This window comes from Carassius gibelio, chromosome A2 (assembly GCF_023724105.1).
Source record: "Carassius gibelio isolate Cgi1373 ecotype wild population from Czech Republic chromosome A2, carGib1.2-hapl.c, whole genome shotgun sequence".
Taxonomy (NCBI): Eukaryota; Metazoa; Chordata; class Actinopteri; order Cypriniformes; family Cyprinidae; genus Carassius; species Carassius gibelio.
In genome coordinates, this window is record NC_068372.1 from 14,396,674 (window position 1) to 14,424,233 (window position 27,560).

General features: G+C 35.5%; 1 protein-coding gene across 1 annotated transcript; it reads right to left on the reverse strand.

Annotated features, from left to right (window-relative positions):
* Positions 1-1,157: 1,157 nt before the first annotated feature.
* On the reverse strand, positions 1,158-27,205 carry LOC128023380 (phospholipid phosphatase-related protein type 5-like). Its single transcript, XM_052610656.1, has 6 exons — positions 26,983-27,205; positions 19,967-20,099; positions 15,464-15,714; positions 10,920-11,096; positions 5,648-5,782; positions 1,158-3,199 (listed from the first exon to the last, which is right to left on the reverse strand). Exons 1-6 carry the CDS (start codon positions 27,184-27,186, stop codon positions 3,170-3,172), a joined length of 930 nt encoding a protein of 309 aa, XP_052466616.1. The 5' UTR covers positions 27,187-27,205; the 3' UTR covers positions 1,158-3,169.
* Positions 27,206-27,560: the final 355 nt, after the last annotated feature.

Here is a 27,560-nt window from a genome sequence, read left to right on the forward strand (position 1 = left end):
ACAAAGGGCCCATCGTTTGCTGCAAAAACAGCTTCGTCGACACCTGGAGATGGACAGTAAAACACATGGGGCAGTTTGTGGTTGGTCTGGTTGCAGCGAGACATAGCCCCCTCCTCTCTCTTGCCTGTGGATCAGTATGATGGTGGCAGCGCAGGTTCCTCTGGAGGAGACCATTCCAGACCCAGCTCCTCCACTGCCATAGAGAGAATGTGGTTAAGTTTAGCGTCCATCCCGAGTTTTGTGCGGCTGGGTTCAGATAATGTCGAGGGGGCGGGGTATATATATATATATATATATATATATATATATATATATATATATATATATACAGTACAGACCAAATTTTTGCAAACACCTTCTCATTCAAAGAGTTTTCTTTATTTTCATGACTATGAAAATTGTAGACTCACAATGAAGGCATCAAGGGCTATTTGACCAAGAAGGAGAGTGATGGGGTGCTGCGCCAGATGACCTGGCCTCCACAGTCACCGGACCTGAACCCAATCGAGATGGTTTAGGGGTGAGCTGGGCCGCAGACTGAAGGCAAAAGGGCCAACAAGTGCTAAGCATCTCTCGGGGAACTCCTTCAAGACTGTTGGAAGACCATTTCAGGTGACTACCTCTTGAAGCTCATCAAGAGAATCCCAAATATCTAAATAAATATATAATAATAATAATAATAAAAAAAAAAAAAAAAAAAAAAAAAAAAAAAATATATATATATATATATATATATATATATATATATATATATATATATACATATACATATACTTTTTTTTATTATTTATATATTACATTTCTTAGATTTAATTTCATTACATTTAACAAAAAGCACCCATTTATATATCACACATTTTTATATATACTATAAAGAATGTTGTCAGAATATTGTCAAAGGGCTAAAAATATTTATTTATTTATTTGCCAAATTATCCTGCCCTGTTAATGAAGTTAATGAACACTTTCTTTTCTTTACACAACAGTAAATTTCGGTAAATAAACCTGAATCTGAAAATAAGAAAATGTAACTTCAAACTTAATGTATTAAGGACATTTTTTTAAAAATGAATATGATCATTATACAGAAAATATACAAAATTACATATAGAGTCTGAGGGTAAATTGTTTATTACTGTTTGACATCTTGGGCTCATGGAAGATCTGCTTTCCTTTCCAGTTCAGTCTCTGAGGTCATTACCAGATCAGTAATACTGCTGTACAACATACAATATACTTATAAAACATATTTCTTTCTTTTTCAAAAGAAAAATTCCTTTAACTACTTGGGTTTTGGGCATCAAATCCTTTTGTAAACCAAAAATGAAGGATATAACCTATACTGCAAAGCTTGTTGAAAAAAAAAATCTCTTAGGAAAAACAAAATCTTAGAGCGGAGTTAAGTTACCTCATTGCTTTCATGACTGGAACATAATCTCAAACGTATATATTCTTAAAACATACCATTGTGCATTTATTCCCAACCCTATTGAGTGAAAAAAAAAACACACAACTGTCACTAGAAATAACCCTGAATTAAAGCCAGTGTGCAGGTAATGCAGTAGCTCTTTCCGGATAATTATAAATTCACTTTATATTGCACTTTCACAATCACAAAACAATTTTACAAACAGTGCTTTACAAAACCCTCAGTGAGCCAGCCAAACACTCCTCAAAAAGTTATATGCACAAGCTTTCCATGATGAAAGCATCAACTAATGAGACGAATACTGGTCATGAAAGGGATCAGGATGTTCTGTAGTACTACTACTACATGAGTAGTAGAGAAATGAATTGGATAAATGATTTGCATCATTAGGAGACATGGTATTTAATGTATTCAAGCATGAATTTAAAAATCAAATCTCATCATTGGCCAGTGAGAGAACAAACATATGCTCAATATAGTTTAAAAAACCACTCCACAGAATGTAAATTCAACCAAACACTGCAGACCTTAGATGACACAAGAAAAACATGATTGTAAACCGCAAAAGTATCCAAATGCAAATATTGCCGTATATCTGTGTGAACCGACTGAGATACACCGTTTTCCATACAATGAAGGTCCATCCTCTCTTTCTTTCCATGTCTAGCTCTCTCTCTTTCACAGGTACAGGTATTATTCCAGCTCTGACAAGAAAATAAACGGCCTTGTCTAGGCCACCAGAGACTGCGTTCTCACAGAGGCGACATCAAGGGCAGACTCACAAATAAGCACACACACATACACACGCACTTGTAACGTTAAAGCACAAAAAGTGACCCTTCACCTAGCAGCCTCTTTGGGCAAAATCCTAAGCATCTAATCTTTGTGAGTCTTGTAATCAATTGCCAGTCACAATTAAATCCATAATCTGCTCTGCCATAATGACACCAAAATCAATCATTATTTCTGCTTATAATCTCATGCCCACATCAGACCCGTGAAATAAAAAATAACGTTTTTTTTTTAGTATATTGAGACCATGTATTTGCTAGTATATTCATATAAGTTTCTGGAAAACTGAACAAAAAATTTGGTTACTCAAATTGTGTTTTGACCAATCAGATGCTTGCTAGAATGAGAATGTCCCTCCCACAATACTGTTTCCTCTAGCAATTAGCAAATCATAACTAAACATTACTGGGGATTTAAACATGCTTTAAAATACATAGAATAGCATCTGATGCAACACTGAAACAATCTGCTTCTCTGAAAAATGTGTTGTGTTGATGTGATATGTTATGGCAGGCAGAAAATAATTACAAATCTAGCATCAGACCAAATCATAGAAGAACCTGATATGAGAATCAACAACAATTCTTCTTGTCAGCCAGAAACCTCTTGTAAATTCAGAAATGGACTCACAGTTGTAAATAGTACATCAGGATATGTTATACATTATACATTTCATATGACATCATGTTGCATTTTCTCATTCACTCCATACCCTGTATATTCAACCACAAAAAAATGCAAACAGTAATATGTTTGAATAAAAGTAGGGATAACAAAAAAGGGGGTTAAAAGGAGTACATCAAGGTATAGATTTGTATTTATTTTTTTGACACACTTAAAAATGGAAGTGTAAAAAATAGCACATATAGGCATTGCACACAAAGTAAAAAGATGCATTGGAGAGCAGCAACATTATCCACAGCATTGTGGCTTGATGGCTTTTCACTGTCATGTGATCTCAGCATAGGTGATGGGATTCTGAAAATCAAACAAAAAATGCAGTTTAATATATAGGCCAATTACATTAAACTCATGTGTTGTCTGAATCTGTTAAATTAATTTAAAAACATTAAAATACAATTTATGCATATACGATCATTTCAATATGAGGTGCATAATATGACATCCTGACCATGTTTTTGATGTCTGAAATAAAATATTTCTCAGCATAAGCTCTGAAATGTTATTGTTTTGTTTTTTTCAGCTGAAAAAAATTTTAAACCATATGAAACCAACGCGACTAAAATTTTACATTGCTAAGAGTTTGGTACTTGTTTTATACTTTCGGTGTTTCAGACTCAAGTAGTGTTAAAGTCACTGCAGCCTAAGTTGCTTTTCTACCTCTCCATTTCATTGCAAAGTTAAAGACCTAGCACACACTTCTTGTTTAAGGCTGTAGAGATAAGTAATATCTACCTTAAAGATTAATGACGTAGCCTTAAAATAACCAAGTGTGGCATTTGCAGGTGCACATTGTGTGTCTTGGGCTTACATGTAATCTTGATGAAATGCCTCACGGAGCCCCTTAGCTCACCCTTATATGAATCGAAAAATGAATCCTGGGAAGTCATATTGAACAATTAATCAAAGAAGGGCAAGACTCCTGTTGATTGTGATGCATAATGGACTTCAAAGACGACAATATCTGCTACCAGACTGTGGGTTCATGACCTCAAGGGGACCAATACTTGTTAAATATCGTATGGCAGCCCTGCTGAAGAATGGTGTTGAATACTGTGACGACCTGGGTATTCACCTGGGCTTTTTTCCAGTAGAAGTCGGATGACTCCGCCCCCCATATCCCCCCCCCCCAACTTGATTGTTTTTCGTTATGGTTTGATGTTTCTTTTTGCACACATCACGAGACCACACCACAGGATATTACATTCTCACACATACCTTTAGGATGCCATTACTGACTTTTGAATACTATCGTATAACGTTTTGGTATATTTGTTTGATCTAAATAAAACTTTTTTTTACGAATTGGCTTTCTTATGTCCCAGTTTTTGTTGCGTCCCCTTTTGAGTCACGGGACGTAACAAATACTGAAACAATCAGCAGTGTATATCTGATCTGTGGACAGTTAGGTACTGTATAAACATTAGTCAGTGGATGATATTGAGGATGGAAGTTGAATTGGGAAACATGGGATTTAAAATCATATTCATGTAAACCTGTAAATAAACAACAACAATAAAAGAGGTGTGCAAGCGTAATCCAACGTTTTCATTCAGAAGCAGCATGTAGACGTGATATATTCAGCTAGATGTGGCTATTTTGTCAGAGACTGGAAGATAAACCCACTGACTTACTCTGATCTCTTATGACACATATACAAGAAATTCCTGCCTGAGGCAAAGCAGCTGAATGAAGAAAATACTGAAAAGAAATAATGGGATTTACTAGGGAAGAATATTTAACATTCAGAACATAATATTCAGTATCCAAAGGCTGTTCAATGTGATGGCTGTAATCAAAAGTATTTTATTATTCTATAAAAGTAACTGAAGTGAAATGAGATTGAGTTCAGCACTTAAAAAAAAAAGAAGCTAAAATGAGAGGACTGTTTATCAAACAGCTGCTATTCCTCAGGATTTCATCTCTGATTGCTGAAATCTTAAAGGCCCTTTACCAGAAACGTGTGTTACCATTTAAGGTTTTAAATTCATAGCCATACAGTAAGAGTTTAAATTTTAATGCTGCAAAATCTGCCAAAGGCAAAGTCATAAAATGACCCACATAAAGCTAACGTGTTGTTAATATTTCAAGTGCGGGTAAATGATCTTGTATGAGCCATATGTAAAAAGCTCATCCATATTAGAGTTAAGGCCCTTCTCACCAGGGAATATAATTATGATAACTATAAAAGTCAAAGTCCACACCCACCACAACTGTAACAATACAGGCACAGAAGAACAATGTCGCTAGAATCAATTTCAGAATCAATTACAGAACGATTTTCTCCAGCTCCAACAAAAGAAGATAATGACAGCCAATCAGAGTGTGAACAGCCAAGACGAATATTTGGTGCACAAAAACTAGTGCATTCAACATTTTTAATTCGAATCTCCATTCTATCACACTGCTAAAAAAACTGTCCAACCAATCAGATTTAAGTTTTTGGTCACATGCCCAGAGCTGCTGTTGTTAAATGAAACTACATCTTGGTGGCGCTTACGAATGGACTGGACTTACGAATTTGCAAAGCGATAGCGAATATCAGAGAAAGAATCCAGAACCTGCTGTCTTGTGTCTTTATACTCTTGTATCTGGTGAATACAACCAAAATCTGAACTGCTGTTTGAAAATCATAATTTACAACTTTGAAAAATATTTTTCACTCTACAGTTAATGTTATTTTAGATAGAAACTGGCCTGTTTTAGTACACATTCTAATAAACATGAATGCTTGCGTTTGAATACCTGGGATGCTATGTATTTCTCCATAGTGTGCTCCATGCTAGGCTGAGTGATCATGGGACCACTGGACACAGACTCCTCCGGCGGTATCACACTTAGTAAGGGCTTCCCTTTGAAATTCTTCACCACACACACCACCTAACACAAAAGTGCCCATAGGGAAAACAAAAGGAAAGAGGGAAAAAAGGGAAAAAAGGAAAGTTTTACACCTCTGAAAGGCTTTCTGTAGCACGCATACACATATATGGCTTTTCTCAGGCTGTAAATTATGATTTATGTAAGTCTTGAAAGGGCAAAGATGCTCGCATGACTTGTTGCCCAAAATAAAAAGGCTCTGTGCTCTTTCGGGAGGGAGGAAACATGCAAGTTCATGTCCTGGAGGAGATTCATCCATTATCGAACCAAAATGAGTACTTTCAGTGAGACATTACAGGCAATGCTCTGCCTCTTGAAAGACTGCAGCATAGCAGAAGAGAGTTTCAGCAGAGGACATCTTAGGGCGTTCTCCACTCCCAGAGTCTTGAACTAAACAGAAGGGCTCAACAGTAAAGATGAAGCTGGGCCACTCTGAGAGGTTCTGTCACTCTTGTGAGAGTTTTGTTGTTGATCACATACATTTAATACCTAATAAATAACATCTTTTTTTGTGATTTTTGAGATGTATACTGAACATCGTTGTTCAAAAGTTGACTTAAATAGTTGTGATTTTATCCTAGCAGAAAGAATTACTGGTAACACTTTATTTAAATCCTTTATAATGGATTATAAATAGTCTTAATGCACTAATTATGCCATGTAATGCACCTTGTAATGCCCCTTATTATAACTATGGCTATAGCCTATATCAATTCATTCAGTGAAGAGTGAATAATATATAGAATATTATAGAAGTATGTTTGAATCACTAGTTTAGGTAATTGATATTACATATATCCATATAAGTTTATGTAGCAGCTAACACACAAAGGATGAACACTGCTAATTCACCATTTGGGTACTGATTTAGGTAATTGGAAAAAAATGTAATTCTAAAGTCGAAATCATCTGAACATAAACTGACATGTTATTCATGCTTGTAGACTTTTTATTAATATAACTTGCTACTAAAGGTATTTACAGTGGATATAAAAAAGAATGCCCCATTTTAAAATAATCAAATTTTGTTGCTTTGCAGCCTGAATTGAAGACAGACACAGTTTTTGTTTTTTACAGCTGTATTTACTCAGTGCAGCTTATAACATCCAAGTGAAAGATGTACCAAGATGTCAGGAAAATAAATTAAAAAAGAAGTGGAAGGTATTTGGTACAACCCAGACCCTCCCTGGATCAAGATGGTGCTCCAAACTGAATGAAAGTGTCAGGAGGAAACTTGTCAGAGGCCTACAGAAATTCTGAAGCAGTTGCAGGAATTTATGACAAAGACTGTTCATTCTGTGCATGTGACAGATATATCACAAATTCTCCACAAATGTGGCTTGAATGGGAGAGGTGCAAGAAAAAAGCCACATGCAGTCATGACTGAGCTTTGCCAAAACGCACCTTGAAGATTCTGAGGCAAATGAGACTAAAATTGAATTATTTGGCCTCAACATCAAACAATATGTCTGGTGGAAATCAAATACAGCTTACCATCCCAATAACAGCATTCCTACAGTAAAGCATGGAGGTGGTAATATCCTGTTATGAGGTGTTTCTTTGTAGCAGGGACTGGAGCACTTGTCAGAATATAAGGAAAAATGGAGGGGGCAAAATACCATCATAATTCTTGAGGACAATCCACTGCCCTCGGCCAGAAAGTTGTCAATGAGAAGAAGGTTTACCTTCCAACATGACAATGACCCAAAAGCACAAGGCAAAACTGAGCACACAGAGGTTGAAGAAGAAAATAGTGAATGTCCTTGCGAGAGAGAACCAGGCCTGGGTTTTATTTTGTGTTTTGGTCTTGTTTGTGTGCAGCAGTTGTCTGCAAGTGGCTGTCATGCTGTGTTGTGTTTATTTTATTGAAAACATATTTACTAAAGGAATTTGTGAACTTATTAGTATATGCTTATTTTAACGCAAACAAAGATTAAGTAATGCTGAACAGATGTGTTGTTCATTGTTAGTTCATGTTAACTAATGCATTAAATTACATTTACTAATACAACCTTATTGCAAAATGTTACCATCATTTACACCGATTTGAACATCGATTCATTCAGGAGCCAAACACAGATACTGTGTATTGGTCAAAGACATTCTGCTTTGGCTTAATTTCCTATATAATATTATATATATAATAATATTAATATTCTGTATAACAGCCCTCTTGCTTGTATGGTATAGCTTAGTATGTTTTCCTGACAAACATAAAAGCTAAAGTAAAATATGAAGTACTCTTCAAATTATGTCAGCAGAAAAAAAGAGTCATTCTTGTTGAGCCCTGACCTAAACTCCATTGCAAAAAAAGAAAGAAAAAAAAAAGAAAAGAAAACAGGAGACACGCATTTGCAAGAATATTGTAATACATTTACTTAAGCACAAACTGGTGTTCCTTTTTACTGCATCCTGGTGATGTGATGCATTATAAGATTTGATCTGACCATGAGTTTGATGGCTATATTCACCTTCCAACCTGCAACCCCCCCACTCCATCCCACCCAAACAACAGAAATAGGTCAGTGCACATCTTGTACAGTATGACTACAGCACCACAGAAAATAGCCACGATTCCACAAACTCACTCACAATGCTGTTATGCCTAATGTGTGTCAAGCAGGCATGAGCTGATGTGTGATCTTTCTCTAAAGCTCACAATGGGTTTCTCATCTTCACTGTGCATTCTTTACACAACAGTGTGCCTAGCACAGCACAGCACAAACTGTGGTGTTTTATTGAAGAGGAAGCTATACATGTGCCCTATTCTGTGCCCTGACCTAGACATTAATTAGTATAGTTACCTACTAATTACCTAAACAGCCTTCAAACTGGCTGTTATTAAGCCTCTCATTTAAAAAAAACACAACTTGAATCCAAAGAACTAGTTAATTACAGACTGATCTCAAATCTCCTTTTTCTGTCCTCACAATTATATCCCTTCTTAGAGAAAAATTGTATCTGTGAGGGTTTCCAGTCAGGATTTAGACTGTATCATAGTACTGAGACTGCTCTAATTAGAGTTACAAATGACCTGCACTTATCATCTGATTGTGTTTGTATTAATGCTACTGAATCTTAGTGCTGCGTTTGACACTATTGACCACAACATTCTTTTGAATAGACTAGAAAACTTTGTTGGCATTAGTGGAAGTTCATTAGCATGGTTCAAATCATAGTTATCTGACCGCCATCAATTCATAGCAGTGAATGAAGAGTGCAGTATGGAGTTCCTCAAGGCTCAGTACTAGGGCCGTTACATTTCATGCTTTACATGTTACCCCTGGGAGATATCATCAGGAACATGGCGTTAGCTTTCACTGTTATACTGATGTCTATTTAACTTTGCAGCCCGGCGAAACATACACATTTAAAAAAACGAACAGAATGCATAATCTACATAAAAAACTGTATGAAGAGTAATTTCTTACTGTTTAATTTCTATAAAAAGAGAGGTGTTAATTATCAGACATAAAACCTCTGCATGTAATAACCTAGAACACAGTCTAAGACTTAATGGCTGCTCTGTCAATTCTTCATCATCAGGTAGGAACATAGGTATGCTATTTGATAGCAGTCTTTCCTTTGAAAGCCACGTTTCTAGCATTTGTAAAATTCTTATTTTTGAAATTGAAAAATAATCTAAATTATGACCTATGGTCTCAATGTCAAATGCAGAAACATTCATACATACATTAATGACCTCAATGTTATATTGTAATGTTTTATTGGGTGGTTGCTCTGCAAGCTTAAAAAACAAACTCCAGCTTGTCCAAAATGCAGCAGCTAGAGACCCTATTAAAAATTACGTAGCCCTGAGTGGTTTAGCACCTCAGTATTTAAACAAGCTCTTATTGCATTATAGTCTTCCACGTCCATTGCGTTCTCAAAACTCTGCCAATCTGATAATAGCTAGAATTTCAAAATCAACTGCGGGCGGCAGATCCTTTCCCTGTTTAGCGCCAAAACTCGGGAATAACCTACCTAACATTGTTCGGGAGGCAGACACACTCTGTCAGTTTAAATCTAGATTAAATACCCATCTCTTTAACCTGGCTTACACATAACACTTTTACATCTGCCAATGTTAGTGCTAATGTTAGTCTGTTTCTTTCTTATTCTGAGGTCACTGTAGCTACCAAATCCAGTCTGTATCCAGATCAGAGGGTCACTGCATGTAAAAATACAGTATACTGTAAGTCATTATAATATGTAATTATGTCCCCACTGGATGCAACAAAATGCCTTGTTTGTAATGGGTTTTATTGGTTTTGTCTCCGGTGTTCTGACGATTTGTTCTACCCTGTCAGGTTTTGCTACTTCTCACTTAAACAGATAGCAGCATAATTTGGAAGCAAAATCCTTTATTAACATACTCCTACCCTAACCCTTAACCTACCCTTACAGTTAGATAAATACAATGTCGGTAGCATAATCTGATAGGTAGCATTATTTAGAACACCAGGAAGTGGCATCATGGTATGTCAAGGGACATTACATTTCCGTCACACACTTGAGGAATTTGGCTGATCACAATGCACTGGATAGCTGGCCTATCAGATCACACCTTGCTATTCAAAACCAATGAGCACTGTAAAAATCAAAGGCACTTTCAAGTCTATGAGGCATTTGAACAGAGATTTTTAGTATGTATTTTTGTTATACCACTGTTAAATTATTCAGTACTATGAGGTATGTTATGTACAATTTGTCTACACTCTTTGAAGGGCATTTTCAAACTGTTGATGTTCCCCACTTCCCAAACATTTTTAAAGCACAGCATATTAGAATAAGTTCTGAAGAAACGTGTGATACTGAAGACTGTGGTAATGATTGCTATAAATGAACCTTTGCCATCACAGAAATACATTACATTTTAAAATATATTATTATTGAAAACAATAATATTTCACAATATTAAATGTTTTACTGTATGTTTGATCAAATAATTGCAGCCATAATAGACTTCTTCCTAAATTATTTAAAAAAATTTACCCACCCCAACATTTCATTTCTATAGTCTTTATTGACGTAATTAAACATTATATGATTAAAAGCATCTTTATAAAATAAGCACAAACAAGTATGCATATGAACTGCATTTGAATATTTACTATTAGTGTGTCAGAAGTGAACTCACCATGAAGACAGCAATGGCTCCTCCGATGATGAAGCCAGCAATGACATCAGACCAGTGGTTGCGGTACTCCACCACTCGATTAATCCCAGTTAGGAAGGCCAGACAAATGAGCCCCAGAGAGAGCACCGGCTTGGCCAGCCGTGTCCCTTTGGCCTTCACCGAGCATGTGATGTACATCTGAGGAGAAACAGAGCACTCTGTAATACATCTTCATCCTTCAACAGCTGTGTAAATGCTTTTCATAGCTCAATCATTCCCTGCTCACATGTGGGCATGTTTGTCTGAAAACACAGGTTTCAGTTTAACTGTTTTTAAACTGTGGCTTTTAGAATAATAAACTGCACACATGCACCAATTACACTGATCGGTAAACATTTGTAGTGTTTGTATATTTGTAAATTAAATACATATCTATGGTTCAGCTACATTGTTTCATTTATCCCAGACATTGGCATTGACTGAAAGAGTGGCATCTGAAGGCTACCTGCTTTGCTTTTATCCTGAATCAAGCCTTAGGGGAAAGAGGAAAGGTGGGGGTGGCATTCATCTCACTGTGAGGATTTGATCAAGTACAACTATTAATGTCTTGAGCAAGGAGCACCAGCAGCATTCAGACAGATGGCCTTTTCATTCTACCAAGCTTCCTTTTAATTGTTCCCAAGGAAGCCCACATTGTATAGGTCTAGGGATACACTGATTAAAATGCTGATTCTTTCCATGTTATGGCCAATTAATGATAAATGGCCGATACTAAAAACTTAAAGTCAAGTGAATAATTTTAAATGTTGCAAGTGATTTAGGTTTCACAACTTCATACTGTACAGTATGGAAAATGCATATTAATATTTGCTCAAGATTACATTTAACAGTTTCATTAAATTATTAGTGATGCTTTTAGAGATTAACTTTAAGTGAGCATTAGATGATGCCAAAGATAATCTAAATGTAATATTAAGTGTAAGCATGTGCAATTAAATATCCGATATCATATAATAACAATAATTTCAAAATTCAAATATGTAACCAATGCGTAAACATACCAGGGTTTCTGCAGATTCTTTTAGAACAAGTAAAGAAAACATTCTCATCTTCAAACATCATCTCATATTTAAACATAAATAATCAGATCATTTTAAGACTTGCAGAAACCCTGAAATTACTTCCTCATTTTTGTCTAATTCAAAACTCAAACTTTTTAAGGGGTGCCTCCAGGACAGGTTTGAAAACCACTGTCCTTAAAGACCAAATTGCATGGTTTACCATCTGTCTTAAGGCTGCTAGCATTAAAACATACACATAATATCTATGTGGAATGTAAACTATTTCTGATTCATTTAATGACTGGAGTCACGTTGAGTAATTAATTTGATTGGCACGGTTAAGGTTTCAAGATTACTAGGAGAAATATGTACTTACATGATTCTTATTTATTTATTTATTCATTTCCATGTCTTGCTACAGACATTTCTGGCATTGCACAAAATGCTGTGTATATTAACTTGTGACATTGCCTAACATCTAATGGATTTGAACTTGTATGACTTTTTAGATGCATTTCTACAAACCTCTGGATGAATCATAAATCAGAGCTGCTAAATCCTGCTCCTGGAGGGACAATGCACTACAGAGTTTAGCTCCAATATACCTGCCTGGAAGTTAGTTAGTAATTTTAGATTTTGATTAGCAGATACATGTATGTTTAATTGGGGTTGGAGCAGGTCAGTGGCCCTCCAGGAGCAAGATTGGACATCCCTGTATAAATCGTAAAGTTGTTAACACGACCAAAAATCAGAGTGCTAGCAAAGCAACTTAAAGACCTTTAGAGAACTAATTGAAAATGAATTTTTTTTTAATTATTTTTATATATTTGTAAAATATATTTACAAATACAAAAAACAGCTTTTTATGCTTATAAAAAGTGGTACCATTAAAAAAAAAGAAGAAAAAAAAACATGTTATGAAGCCTTGGATCAATACCATGGTGGAGCAAGTGAAGCAAAGTGAAAGTACTTTGAAAGTTGAAGTGAAAAATTTAAATCTAATTGAGAGAGAACAAAAGCACACACACTTAAGAATAGGCTATTTATTCTCCAACATTTCAGCTAGTAGCCATTTACACACTCACTTAAGGATAAGTTATTCATTCTACAACGTACCCCCACAAGGTACCTTGATAAAGGCTACTAGCCAAAAGGATGTATAATACAGGTGCTCAAAAAAAATGAATATCATGGAAAAGTTCTTTATTTTTTGTAATTTAATTAAAAGAGAAAACGTACTTATAGTTTAGATTCATTGCACACAAACTGAAATATTTAAAAAGTTTTCTTTGTTTTAATTCTGATAGCTATGACTTACAGCTTTTTTTTCTCAAAGATCAATCAAAAAAAGATGTACAAAAGATCAAGATCTCCAAAGCAGGTTTAATTATGCACTCAAAACTTGGTTGGGGCTCCTTTTGTATGAATTACTGCTGCAAAGCGGCGTGGCATGGATGCTATCAGCCTGTGGCACTGCTGAGGCATTCCTGAAGCCCAGGTTGTTTTGATAGCAGCCTTAAGCTCCTCTGTATTGTTTGTCAGGTGTTACTTATCTTCCTCTTCACAATACCCCATAGATCTCTGTGAGGTTCAGGTCAGGCATGTTGGCTGTCCAATCAAGCACAGTAATATCATGGTCATCAAACCACTTGGAAGTGGTTTTGGCACTGTGGGCAGGTGCTAAAGCCCTGCTGCAAAAGGAAATCAGCAACTCCATAAAGCTTGTCAGCAGATGGAAGCATAAAGTTGTCTAAAATATCCTGGTAGATGGCTGCTTTGACTTTAGACTTGATAAAACTGGACTTTGGATTCTGTGCCTTTCCAGTCATCCTCCAGACTCCAGACCTTGATTTCCAAATGAAATACTAAATGTACTTTCATCTGAAAAGAGGACTTGAACCACAGTTCTTTTTCTCCTTACCCAAAGTGAAATGCTTCTGAGATATATATATATATATTTTTTTTTTGATTCAGGAGTGGCTTGGTTCTATGAATGTGACAGCTTATAGCCCTTTTCCTGAAGATGACTGAGTGAGGTGTGAGTGTGGTGACTCTTGATGTTCCAGCTTCAGTCCACTCCTTGTGACACTCTCCCAAGTTCTTGAATCGGCTTTTCCTGACAATCTTCCCAAGGCTGTGGTCATCCCTGTTGCTTGTGCACCTTTTCCTACCACACTTTTCCCTTCCGGTCAACCTTCTATGAATATATTTTGGTACAGCACTCTGTGAACAGCCATCCCTTTCAGCAATGATCTTCTGTGGTTTTCCCTCCTTGTGGAGGGTGTTGATTGTCTTCTGGACAACTGTCAAGTCAGTAGTCTTTCCCATAATTGTGGCTGTACTGTATGTTCTAAACTAGCCCAAGAGGTACCCAGTATTTATACTCAAAATTAATTAAAGTTCAAAATGGAATATTCAAATTATTTTGAGATACTGATTTTTTTTCTCCTAAGCTGTAAGTAGTAACAATTTGTATTAAAACAAAAAAACTCTTGAAATATTTAAATTTGTGTTTAATGAATCCAGAATATAAGTTTGCTTTATTTATTAAATTACAAAAAATAAAGACCTTTTACATGATATTACATTTTTTTTAGATGCACCTGTAAATTGCCTATGCTTACGTGATTGTGCAGCTGTTCTCTTTCAATTGGATCAATACCATATCATGGATTAATTGATTTTTTCATCAGGACTTGAAGGGGTGTTGGAGCAAAATCAAAAAGCTCTTTATAAAATCTTAAATCGGACAACAATTTTACAAGACACGCATAATCAAAATGTCAGTTTGAATAATCAGTAATGTACAGACTAAATATTAAGAAGGAAACACAGCCCTCATACATTAAAGATACTGTGCTTTCATAAAGTCTACCAAGCACCACTTGCACAGGCCATGCATATTTATTTTATACATCATATCATATCACAGTAAGTTTTTTAATTATTGTTTTATTTTTCTCTGAGCTCTATGTATAAATGTCATGGTGTGGTGTGGGAGAGAAACATGTAACAAGGAAGATGATGATACAAAGTTTTTAATATTCCACATGGGGTAATCCATAGGGAGAAGTCAGAAACACACATACACATCGACAAGACCGTACACCCAAACACTGAATTTATAAGGCAAATGTTAATGACAGACACACTAGAGCATAATGACCCAATAAACATGGGAAACGGAACTCATGAAGGGGAAAACACAACATAATGAGTCCAGGGGTGTGACAATAATGTTTAGCAATAATAGACTGGTGTCATAATTTAGTTTGGAATTATCGGTTTCTACCTTTGGTTTGACCCTAATTTACTACAGGCTGTATTTTTTATTAATTTGTGCAAACAGCCTTTATAAACTGCAAGATTAAAAAAAAAAGCATTGGACCAGGTTTGTATTTAATGTATTTTTTGCTGTTAAAAAATTAATTAGAATGAATCCGAAACAACAGAGTTTGACTCGTCTCTTGCTTTTGTGTATGTGTATATGTCTAGTTTACTCACAGCAATGTAAAGAGCTGCATAAACACTGATGGCCGCGTCTTTGGATGGGAAGGATTTGCGAGCTTGTAAGATATCATCTTCATTGCCTGTGCAGGCTTCCTGTTGGTTGATGAAACGCACCACCTGTTGGCACCCCAGTGCTGTGTAGTTGGGTTTGCACACCGTCAGGAAGTATGGAGACAGATTTCCTGTTACCACCTGCCCGGCATTTACATAGATATCTGTGGCAAAGAGGCCAAATGCGTACACACCTGGAGGAACACAAAGACAAAAATCTAGGATTTCAGTTTTAAGATTTTAAGATTTAGAAGATTACGAATTTAAGATTTTATGTCTTCGAAAGAAGTCCTACTGTATATGTTCATCAAGGCTGCATTTATTTGATTTGCATTTATTTATTTGAAAAATTAAGTCAAAACACCAATATTGTGAAATATTAAGTCCATTTAAAATAACTTTTTTCTATTTTTATATTTTTCAGAATTTAATTTATTCTTCTGAGGGCAAAGTAGAATTTTCAGCAGCCATAACTCCAGTCTTCAGTGTCACATGATCCTTCAGATGTCATTCTAATATGCCTATTGGGTGCTAAAGATTTATTATTATTATTATTATTATTATTATTATTATTATTATTATTATTATTATTATTGAAAATAGTTGTGCTGCTTAATATTTCTGTGGTAATTGTAATACACCCTTTTCAGGTTTTTTTTTTCCAGGATGAATATAAAGTTTAAAAAACGACTGGCTTTGTCACTAAGTTATTTTAAACGAAAATTTAAAGTAATTGAATTAGGATTTGGCGCTGAATAATTAGCTAGAGTTATTTTTTTATTTATTTATAAAAAAAATTGTTTTTGGTCAATGTTTGTCAGAAAGTTAATACTGTGTAATTTTTATTTAGAGATAGCACAGCACATTGGTCAATGTTACGTTGTTTTAACTGCTATAAAAAAAGAAAAGAAAAGAAAAGAAATTTCAAATTTTTTGAAAGGTAGTTTACATACTGGTCAAGTGGGATGATTAATTGCACATAATTTTCTTCATAATTAATGTAATGCTTCTCCTTAAAAAAAATAAAATAAAAAGGAAACTAATCCTGAAATTATGAGTGTTGCCAAACTGTAATCACATCATGGAAAATGACAGACCATTCAGTGCTTGGATGGCTATATCATTTTTACAACCAAAATATTAGGAAAGAAAGCAGAGGAATGGGACTCAAATCTTAATGTAAGTGTGGGCAGCTTTGTCACATTGAATGTTTTCTATGAACAGAGCTTGGAGACGCAGCAGACTGAAAGTATGGTTTACAACGAGCACTACCGCTGTCAGTTTACTAACACAGCTCCTCCATCAGCCCCCACATTAACAAACATTTTCTTTATCCTCCAGAGGACTACATTTTTAACCAGAAATCTAATGTGGCACAGCACTGAATTTCAGTTGAGATATTCTCACGACGAAATGCAAGAGTAGTCATATGGTTCATAAAACTACATAACTGCACACTTAAACTGAGAGGAGCCGCATAACAGACAAGACAGTGAATTTACTGTGCTGAAATAATGCAGCAACTATACAACATCTCTCTAACACTTAACGCATTAATACACTTACAGCATTTGTTTCAGGATGAACCCAATAAAGGTTTATGTTAAGGAAAAGTGTTTTTTTTTTTTTTTGGAGGTTATGTTCTAAATGCTATATTGTGAAAGACGGAGCAGACTACCACAATCTAGTATACTTTACTAAAACTATACAATATTGCTTCCCCATTGCAATTCAGACAGGTGAATCAGTTCTTTAACATGTATAACACAATGTAACAAAGAATTGTTTAGCTTACATTTTTATGGTCCTTCTGCAATTCTGTGTTGTTAATTATAATTGCACTGTATATTTTTACCTAGCTTCAATATTTTGGTAAATATTTAAGTCAGGTAAATTTCATTTATTTTTCATTTTGTTATTAATTATGAAACACTGGATCAGTACAGATACGTTTTTGTACAATTTTTTTTATTATTTTATGAATGTTATTATATATTTTTTTGCTTATTTTGGTTTTGCAAGGATGGGAACATTCTATGAATTTCTGTAATTTTTGGAATAATGCTTTCTAGATCATTTCAGAAAAGACAAAAATCATCCAGTGTACACTTATGAAGTTTCGGATGACTCACTTATGGTAACTGTTTATGTAAAACTGCTGTTGGTTAATATTATAGATATGCCATGTTATTTTCACAGCCAACAGCCATTAATAATTTAACTGTATTTTATCAAGAATTCACACATTAAATATCAATAGCTACTGTATCTTGACAGATATGTCGATCACTCAAATCAGAAGGAAGGTGAAGAATTTCTGTCACCGATGGAGTTTTGGTTCCTTCCCACTGTCACCTTTGGCTTGCTTAGTTGGGGATGCTTGACTGATTGCACAGACACTACTGGAAGAGAGCTGAACTGGTTGATGACATCACTGAATCATCAGAACTGACTTTAGCTTTAGGAAATGACTCATTGTTATTGTCCCACTTTACTGAAAAAGTACTTTCCTGTTTGACACTGTAAATCTGCTTTGACACAATCAGTATTATATAAAGCGCTAAACAAATAAAGGTGACTTGACTTGACTTGGATGACGGCAATGGGCGAATGCGGGAGGTTATAGGCTATCTCAAGCATGTTTGTTTGTAATATGTGGATACTCAATATTGATTGGATGAATTCTCATTTTAAACAGTTTATTGTAAAAGTAGTTAAGGTGTGATCACGCTATATCGTAATTACTATGATTACGAGATACCAACTTGTGAAAAGTGTTCACATCCTCGTAGAAATCGTAATCGTAATCAGAGTTTTCTGAGAGCTAACTGCAAAACTGCTTAAGCCTCTCAAGGCAGGCGTTGCAGATTTGCAACAGTAAAGTAACTGAAAACCTTATTACTCCAGATACATATTTTATGTATCTGGAGTACTAAAAACTTTACTAAAGGTTACTAAAGTTACTAAAACTTAATTTGAGCCTGAGAGGGTTAAATAACTGCTTATCTACATTTTACTATTGGAAGTGCCGCCATTTTTCTCTGGTTTCGTGTCAGCGAGAAAAAAATCCTATACTTCCGAGACCAAAGGTGTGAACATAGTGGTACAAGTTGTAGCCCTCAGAAAACGTACAAATCGCATGCACATAGAAACATTCAGGAGTGCAGAAAATTATTTTCAATGCTGTCATTTGATTTATCTGCTTAAAAATTGAAAAGTTCCAGCATAATTTTACTTTCTGTTTCTGAAGTAACTACAACCCTCACCTTCACTGTAGTATAGAGACGCTGCACTGACAAATGAGTTAAACTGTCATTTAATATAAAAGTGGGTTAATTGTACCAATAAACCATGTTAACACATTTATTCTATTATCGTGTATTTATTTTTTTGTTTAATACAAGTTCTGAACAGAACTTTGTGATATTTCAAAACATACGGAAATCATTGTGATCACTGAATGTTTAGAGTGCGAAAAACTAATTGTTGCCGCTCCAATACACCCACTCTGCTCAGTACTCGTTAAGAGATTATCAAAATGGTTGAATGCATTCAAAAACTGAATTACTAAACTTTAAAATGGTACATAGTCATGTATATCTATAGTTATGAATTATAAAAAAAAATATCTAGAATAGACAGAAACATGCTGTCTTACATTTTATTTGCCAAATGTTCAATAAAGCTCTTCAAATGATTTATTCAAATCATGGGTTTAGGTATTATTTACGCAAGAACGATGCAATGTATTATATTGGCTATTTGGATTATTTGATTATTTTGGACTCATTTCAACAGTGAGAATCTGCTGCAAATAATGATGTGATATTTTCCACGATCTATGCCTATTTTATTAAATTACGAAAGAAAACGCCACGTGAAAGATATAGTGTTTTTGTTGTTGTTTATTATTTGTTTGTTTGTTTATTTATTCATTTTGTGTTTTGTTTGTTTATTTCATTTATCAATTTTTTTTTTTGCTGCATCTCACTTGCACCTGTCTGGTTATAGCTCTATGCGGAATATCTCTGGATCTAATTGACGTATTATGTTAAATTTGGGCTCTTTTTAATCTGGAGGATTTTTAAAAAAGAATACTGTGCCATTTTTCAAGTTCTATGCATATTTCATGAAGTTATAATCTAATATGAAAAAATAATTACATACATTAGCTGAGTTTCTAAGCTTTAAAGTGATAACTATTTTTTGTTATTCCATTCAGTGGTTGCTTAGTAATTTGATGATGATTTTAAATTTTTTTCTTGGGGCGGGACACTTCAGGAACCTCAATTTCTCTTTCCCACACAAGAAACTCGCAAGTACTGTATGTGTGTCTGACATCTCAATTTTCCTTTCTTCTGCAGCAGGTGCAGATGCACAAGAAAAAGACAAAAGTCTAAGTCTACATTTGCACTAATTAGTGCACTTCTGTCTGTGAAGACTTACCAAGAAAACGAAATGTCCTTCGGACCAGAGGGTTGAGATAACAACAGTCGCCCATCACAATGATCTTCTCACGATTGTCCAGATCTTCTGAGACATACTGCAGCAAGAAGAGCACGGATTCTGTCACTGTAATCTGCAGACAAAAAAAAACAAAAAAATCAAATAAGAGCAATTTAATGCTATACTTTTCTTTTGTAGACACTCTCTCTTCTCCCGCTTTATTGTTTTTTTATTGATCTTTACATAGAACTATAATCTAAATGAAGCTAAAATCTAATTATTTTAGCTTGAAGACAAAATCAGGCTCTATTTCGGCTATTTGTAACACAGGAACACGCATAAAGACCAATTCATGAACACAATGGATATGATTAGACGTTGATTTTGTGCCGGCCAGAAGCAAGTTCTCAGCAGGGTCTTGAACCTGATTTTGCCGAAGTGTCAGGGTGCACCAGGGTCAAAAGAAGCATAAAAAAAACAGTCCTAATTAGTGCTGGATGGTTGTGAAAGAATAAAGCTGTAGAAGGCTATGGGGGTTCATGATAACTTGCTATAAATTGATTCAGTCTGATTTATAGGCAATCCAGGGCCTTTTCGAATGCCTTTCATCAATAACAAATGCATTGAATCCTGTACAGGATCAACTTTAAGGTGAACAAGACACTGACTACGTTTACATGCAGCCAATAACCCGTTCAAAACCGGGATATTAGCAATAACCCGGTCGCGCACGGCCATGTAAACACACCGGCAAAAACCCGGATATGCTCATATCATTATACCTGGGGTACCCCTTTTCTAACCCGAATATTTGGTCTTGTAAACGCGTTTCGGCATATCCCCATCAAAATGTGTGTTCTGCGCATGTTCTATTCGCAAGGAATCTTGGTCTTTTGAGTCTTTGGATACAGGAAGAAGAATCGGAAATGACGCATATTGCGTATTACGTCCAGACGTTAACCGTGCGTCGCTGTTTACATGGGGATATTGGCGACTGATTACACATTCCATGTATACAGGAGTAACTCTCTCTGCTCACGCATGTAAACGGGTTATCCCGAATGTTTCAGAAACCCAAATAGTGACCTTAACCCGACCATAACCCGAATTTTAACAGCATGTAAACGTAGTCACTGTGTGTGGCATAAAGAAGGATGTACTATCAACCCAGACATATTGATACAATTAAACATTTAGGGGGAGGGATGGTCCAAAATTGCAAAAAGCAGCTACAGAAAACGTAGTGAAGATTTTGCTGCTAAAGAAAGATCTATAAGTACCTAATTTCAGGGTTTGACACTTTCTCCATTCTGCTGTGAATGTATTCAAGAAAATACAAGCTATAAAAAGGTTTTATTTCCCTACCATAAAAATGTACAAGTAAAATTATTCATGTTATTAGTTTAGTCTGTTATTGTAAGTTATATAAAGATCAGACCGCATTTTAAGTAATTAATGCAGAAATCAAGATAGTTTCAAAGATTTTCTCAAACTTGCTCTTGCCACTCTGTGTGTGTGTACAAAAATAAACATTTTGCTTGCTTTCATTAACTGTTTGGCATAAATTCACTTTTAATTGCCAATATTTGTATATCCAATATCCAAGTTTGCACTTTCAGTAAAATAGACTACTATTATGAACTATACATGATGAACCTTTTAGAGGTTAAAGATACTGCCCCAGTGCTGAGTTGTTGTACCCCTAAATGTGACGATGTGTGTTTAGGAAACAAAAGGAGAGGGTAAGATCCAATTGCTGGTATTTATTGCACAAAAAGGAAATACAAAATAAACAGTCCAAGGAGACAAACAAAACAAAACAAAAGAAGGAACCGGATGAAACGGTACGGGAACTCGGAAGAACGAGAAGGAAAGGGGAAATCTCGGGAGCCGAGATCATAGGTACACAGACGGTAAGGACTCCATACAAACAACAGAGAAGGACAGCTATTTATAGGGAGAATAACGACAAAGGATTGTCTGCACCTGTGCGATTAACTGGAGTGTAATTACTGTGAAGACAGGACCAGACTAGAGGAATTAAAGTGTCTATGGTGAAGTGCCTAAGGAGAAGTGAGCTCATTAGGGAACACCCAGGAAAACAGAGACTGACAGCGTGACACTAAAAGTACAATTTTTGCGAAAAAAAATAAACTTTCATTATAAAATGTGGCCTAGAGAGGATGAAACTAAGTGAAACTTTTCATCAGGGTGTTTTAGATGTTAGTAACCCAGCAGCTACCAGTTTTGTTAACCCATTTTTGTTAACCCATTGATTCATCAAATAAATCAAAATAACTTTTTTTATTCTTATTCAACTACATAATGTAATTGTTCACTACACTTCATGTTTTCTTAATACATGTAGAAACCAAAAAAAAAAGCTAAACAGGTTACTCATTTACAACTGTTTATGTCATTTAGAATAAAAAGCATCTGCAACCAATTCATAGCACACGAAGACCTGCAGAGGAGCCCAGCACCCTTATTCCAGTACCAATACCCATATTCCAACACCAATGAAAAAAACACAGGAAGTGACAGGTGAACTTGTGAACTCTTGTGCCAACTCAACAGTGCAGCAAACTCCAGGTTTACAACATCAGTGATATCTCAATATTACTAAATATACGCAAATTCAGAATGTACACTTTTTAATAATTAAATATTAATATGGTCTGATCTGTCAGTGAACAGGAGACAAATCCTTTCATGACTTTCATGGAAGCTTATGCATTTCATGTGGAGTGGCATGATTCACTGTTCACTCCTAATATAGACATCATGCCATCCTTTCCTATAAATGTCAAACAGCCAATCCTCGAGAGCGAGACAGTTTTTCTAACTGGCATATGGGCCGGCCAAAAATTCTTTAAGTTTTGTATTTGTTTCCATATATTCATATTTAATATGAAGAATGTGAGATGCAGCCCAAAGAGAGAATTCTATTAGTCTGCCTTCTGCCTCCAAAGTTTTAACTACAACACACCTGTGTTAATCTACTGTTTAAGTAATGCAGGTTTGTGGTTCAGAACAAGCATTAAAAAAGCCTCAAGGGCAGTTAAGCTTTGGAAAGTGTTTAAATTATATTTCTTGTATGTTATTTGTGGGTTATCACTTTGAAATTGGGAATAGAAGTGTGAGTCAAATCCTAAAACTCTCTCGCTGGCATTTTTAACATGTGTTGTCAAATGTCAGTCAGTGCAACTACAATACAGTAATGAATCCATTCAATATGGGATTAAAAAAAATTATGATTATGTACATAGGTAAAAGCACATTGAAAAATGATGGTGGCTTTAGCCGGTCAGTATATATGTGCCCTGAAAGCACATATAAACACTACATCATAAAAGAGATAGGACGAGCTGTTTGGTTTTCGAATTTAGATGAAAACTGAATGCTTGATGCATGTGATATCCATGGCAAGCTACTTTTTAAGGGGCATTCACAGAATGGGTTTATCCATTCTACTCCACTAAATTTCCATTATTTTGTAAACAAACATTTGACATCTTTAATTGTTGCGCTTGTGTCTTTTGTCATTTACAGCGTGTGACGCATGACACAGCACTATCAAATCATGTCACTTAAGTTAAAAGAAAAGTTAAAATAAGTTTTTCCATCCAATTACAATAACTATTAGCTTCTAAATGATGCAAACACACCATAAATTTATCATAAAAAGCCCATACTGTCTTGTAAAGCCATATAGCTTTATGTGATGAACAACACAAAATCTATGAAATCCCGTTACCACCACATAAGATAAAAAAAACATGCATTGATAAATCACGATTACAAATCATAAATCAAAGAAAAAATATTAGATTAAAACATGAAAAAATTAATGAGGTAAAAAGTCATGACAAAAACAAATTCTGAGACAAAATGTATGAGTATAAAAGTTTAAATTAATCATTAAATTGTCATAATTACGACTTCTCATCTCATAATTCTGACATAATATGTCATAATTTTGTCTTTTTATCTCACAATTATAACAGCTCACTGGAGGTGAAAGGTTTTAACAATTTTAATTTCAGTTTGTTCCTCACACAAAGCTATAATATGAATTCATAAAAGTTGTAATAAAGGACACGAGTCATAGACTACTTTTATCGTACCTATATGAATTTCTTCATTTGCGTTCCACAGAAGAAAATGAGTCACACAGTTTAAAACAACATGAGGGTAAGTAATACACTTAGATTAATAATAAACTCTCAGATTTTGTGAATTTATCAGTTGCCTTGTCAGAAATGCCCAAGTTCAGCATGCCAGCAATATGTGGGACTCACACTAAGCCTTGCACTTTAAAAGCCCGTCGAGCTGATAGCTGACCTTTACTGTCCACCACAGAGCACGCTTGAGGCCAGAGAAGTGAAGAGAAGTGAAGCTTTCAGCAAATGGGTGAATTTGTGTGGCCTTAATATGAGGCCAGGAGGAGTGTTTTCAGATTAATTGAGCAAAGTCATTGGAATTCATTTTCAGAGATGAAAGCAGAGAGGCTCTGTGGTGATCCTGGTGCTCTTTAATTGATCATCGCAGCTGTAAATATTTTGCTTAACATGAATTATATTTTAATATACTGTAGGCACAGAAAGCTACAGTCTAGAGCCAAAAAGTGACTTCTCAAAGAAAGATCCCATAATTCAAATGGCCAACCTAGTAAACACTAATGTCACCCTGCATATGTGAGTTTTTCATATCTTTCATATCTCATTTCTTCATTTCTTCTATACAGGAATTATATTAAAGGGGTCATATGATGAAATTTAAATGTTTTCAACTAACCCGCCCGCAACTCGGACCGTAAAAAAAAGAAAAGAAAATATTGTACCCGACCCGCTTCCTGACCCGCATTTTTTAAAAGCAGTAAATGCTCATCATAGCGTCATTGGGCCATAGACGTAGGTGCTAGGCAAAAAACAAAAAAAAATACTTAAAGGGGGGGTGAAATGCTATTTCATGCATACTGAGTTTTTTACACTGTTAAAGAGTTGGATTCCCATGCTAAACATGGACAAAGTTTTAAAAATTAAGTTGTACGTTTGAAAGAGTATTTTTGTTCCAAAAATACCTCTTCCGGTTTGTCACAAGTTACGGAAAGTTTTTTTGGATTATGGGTCTGTGTGACGTTAGATGGAGCGGATTTTCCTTATATGGGTCCTAAGGGCACTTCTCCCGGAAGAGCGAGCGCGCGCCCATAGAGCAGAGCAGAGACATTCACTGATCAGAGCGAGAATGCGAAATGTCACAAAAGAAGTGTGTTTTTGGTTGCCAGGGCAAGACAACCCTGCACAGATTACCAAAAAAAAAAAAAACCGTTAAGGGACCAGTGGATGGAGTTTATTTTTACAGAGCATCAACGGAGTTGTGCAAGTGTTTTTGTTTGTTCCCATGCAAGATGCTTGTTTTACAAACAAGGCCAAGTTTGACGCCGGATTTGCACATCGTTTATTTCTTAAGGATGATGCAGTCCCAACGAAAAAGGGTCACGATCGTGTGTTGGAACCACATGCGGTGAGTAAAACTGCTTCAAATATCTCTGTGTTGTTAACTAAGCTATCGGCGCGTAAACACATCAAGTAAACAACATGCGATGTTGACATCAAACTGCACTTCCCACATTTACACCTTTAAAAAAAAAAAAGACGACATAAAGTGGAACTTTAACTAAGCAAATATATACAGTTTCAATACATACTACATAGAGACGTCCTGCTGTAGTTGTTGCTGCTGCTGCTCTTGTTCAATTTCAGCCTCGGGATCTGATTCTGGACCATAAATATACGGCTGAATCTGACTGTTAACCATGGTTTGTTTTGGATGATGGTTTTTTCCTCACGGTAATGTCACAGTTTCCAGACGCTCTCAACGCAAAAGCTTACGCGCGCTCGTGATTCTTTAGCTCCGCCCACACGTCACGCCTCCAGAGTACATGAATTACTCCGGGATATTGGTTTGTTTTAACTCAGAGGGAGTGTCAGCCACATTAAAAAAGTTAACAGCTTAAGTCATTTGTGGATTAATGCGTATTAGAGATGCGAACCGTTTCAAACGTTTCAGTTTGATTAAGTGAACTGGTTAAAGAAGATCCGGTTACATCGAGTGATTCGTTTGCGATCAGGATATCACTAAACTGCAGTGCTGTGAACGCACTCAAAACATACCCGGAAGAGAAGACAATGCTAAATAAAGTCGTACTTTTCGCTGTTTTTGGACCAAAATGACTTTTTGATGCTTCAAAAAATTCTAACTGACCCTCTTATGTCACATGGACTACTTTGAATATGTTTTTATTACCTTTCTGGACATGGACAGTATACCGTACATACATTTTCAATGGACGGACAGAAAGCTCTCGGACTAAATCTAAAATATCTTAAACTTTGTTCCAAAGATTAACGGAGGTCTTACGGGTTTGGAACGACATGAGGGTGAGTCATTAATGACATAATGTTAATATTCAGGTGAACTAACCCTTTAATGCATCCTTGCTGAATAAAAGTAGGCTATTAAAAAAATATTAAAAAATAATCCCAAATAAATGTTCTGACCCCTAAAATGTGCAAACTACACTGTAGTTAGAAAATACACAATTCATTTGCAATATTATATGCATAGCCAAATATACATAATAGATGTGTTAAGCATTTTCCATTCTGAAAACTGAACGTTTAAAAAAAAAAAAAAAAAAATATATATATATATATATATATATATATATATATATATATATATATATATATATATATATATATATATATATATATATATATATATATATATTAAATCCAGATGCCACATTGTTCTGTGTATAATTATTTCTTTAAAATATTGCTATCCTAACTTTGCAGGTGGTCTGGCTATGAGACTCTATCAAGAACATACAATCTCTACAATTCACAAACTGATTGACATGATTCTATTATGTAAATAAAGATCATCCCAAGAACCACGAAAAAAACGCACTGCTTAATCTGAACCTTTAACCTTCTATACACACTCACCACGAGTGCTGGGACCCCTGCGACCACCGCATACAGGATGGCTGGTGGGATCGCACTGGACTCCTCTGGTCCGAGATAGGGCTTCGTATAGGCATTGTCATGACAGAAAAATCCCTGGATGTGCACGTTGAAAGTATCTGTATACTCAAAGTAGTATGCCAGCATGACAGTCCCTGCCATGATCACCAACTGAAAGTAAAGCATTGTGAATAAGGATTCAACAGAAAAGAAATCCTGTGGAGGAAGTGGAGGGTATTCTGTCAGCTCCTACGATAACATTGGTATGATTTCCTCTTATTCCCCCGTCACTCCTTTTAACATCCAACAGAAATACAAGCGCATTGTATCGGAGACGGTCATTGCGCTGTAAAGTGCGCTGTAGTATTTGAGAATGAACTGAGTTAGAGCTCGCGCTGTAGGCGTGCCTCACTTAAATAAGTGATGATGGGATGCCTGTAAACATGCACTTGAATTGTTTTGTCTTATAATACTGTATTATGTTTACTGTGTTACGTTCTTAACGACTTAAAATATTTCATGTAGTTTTTGCTTGGAATCTACTTGCTGCTGTATACACT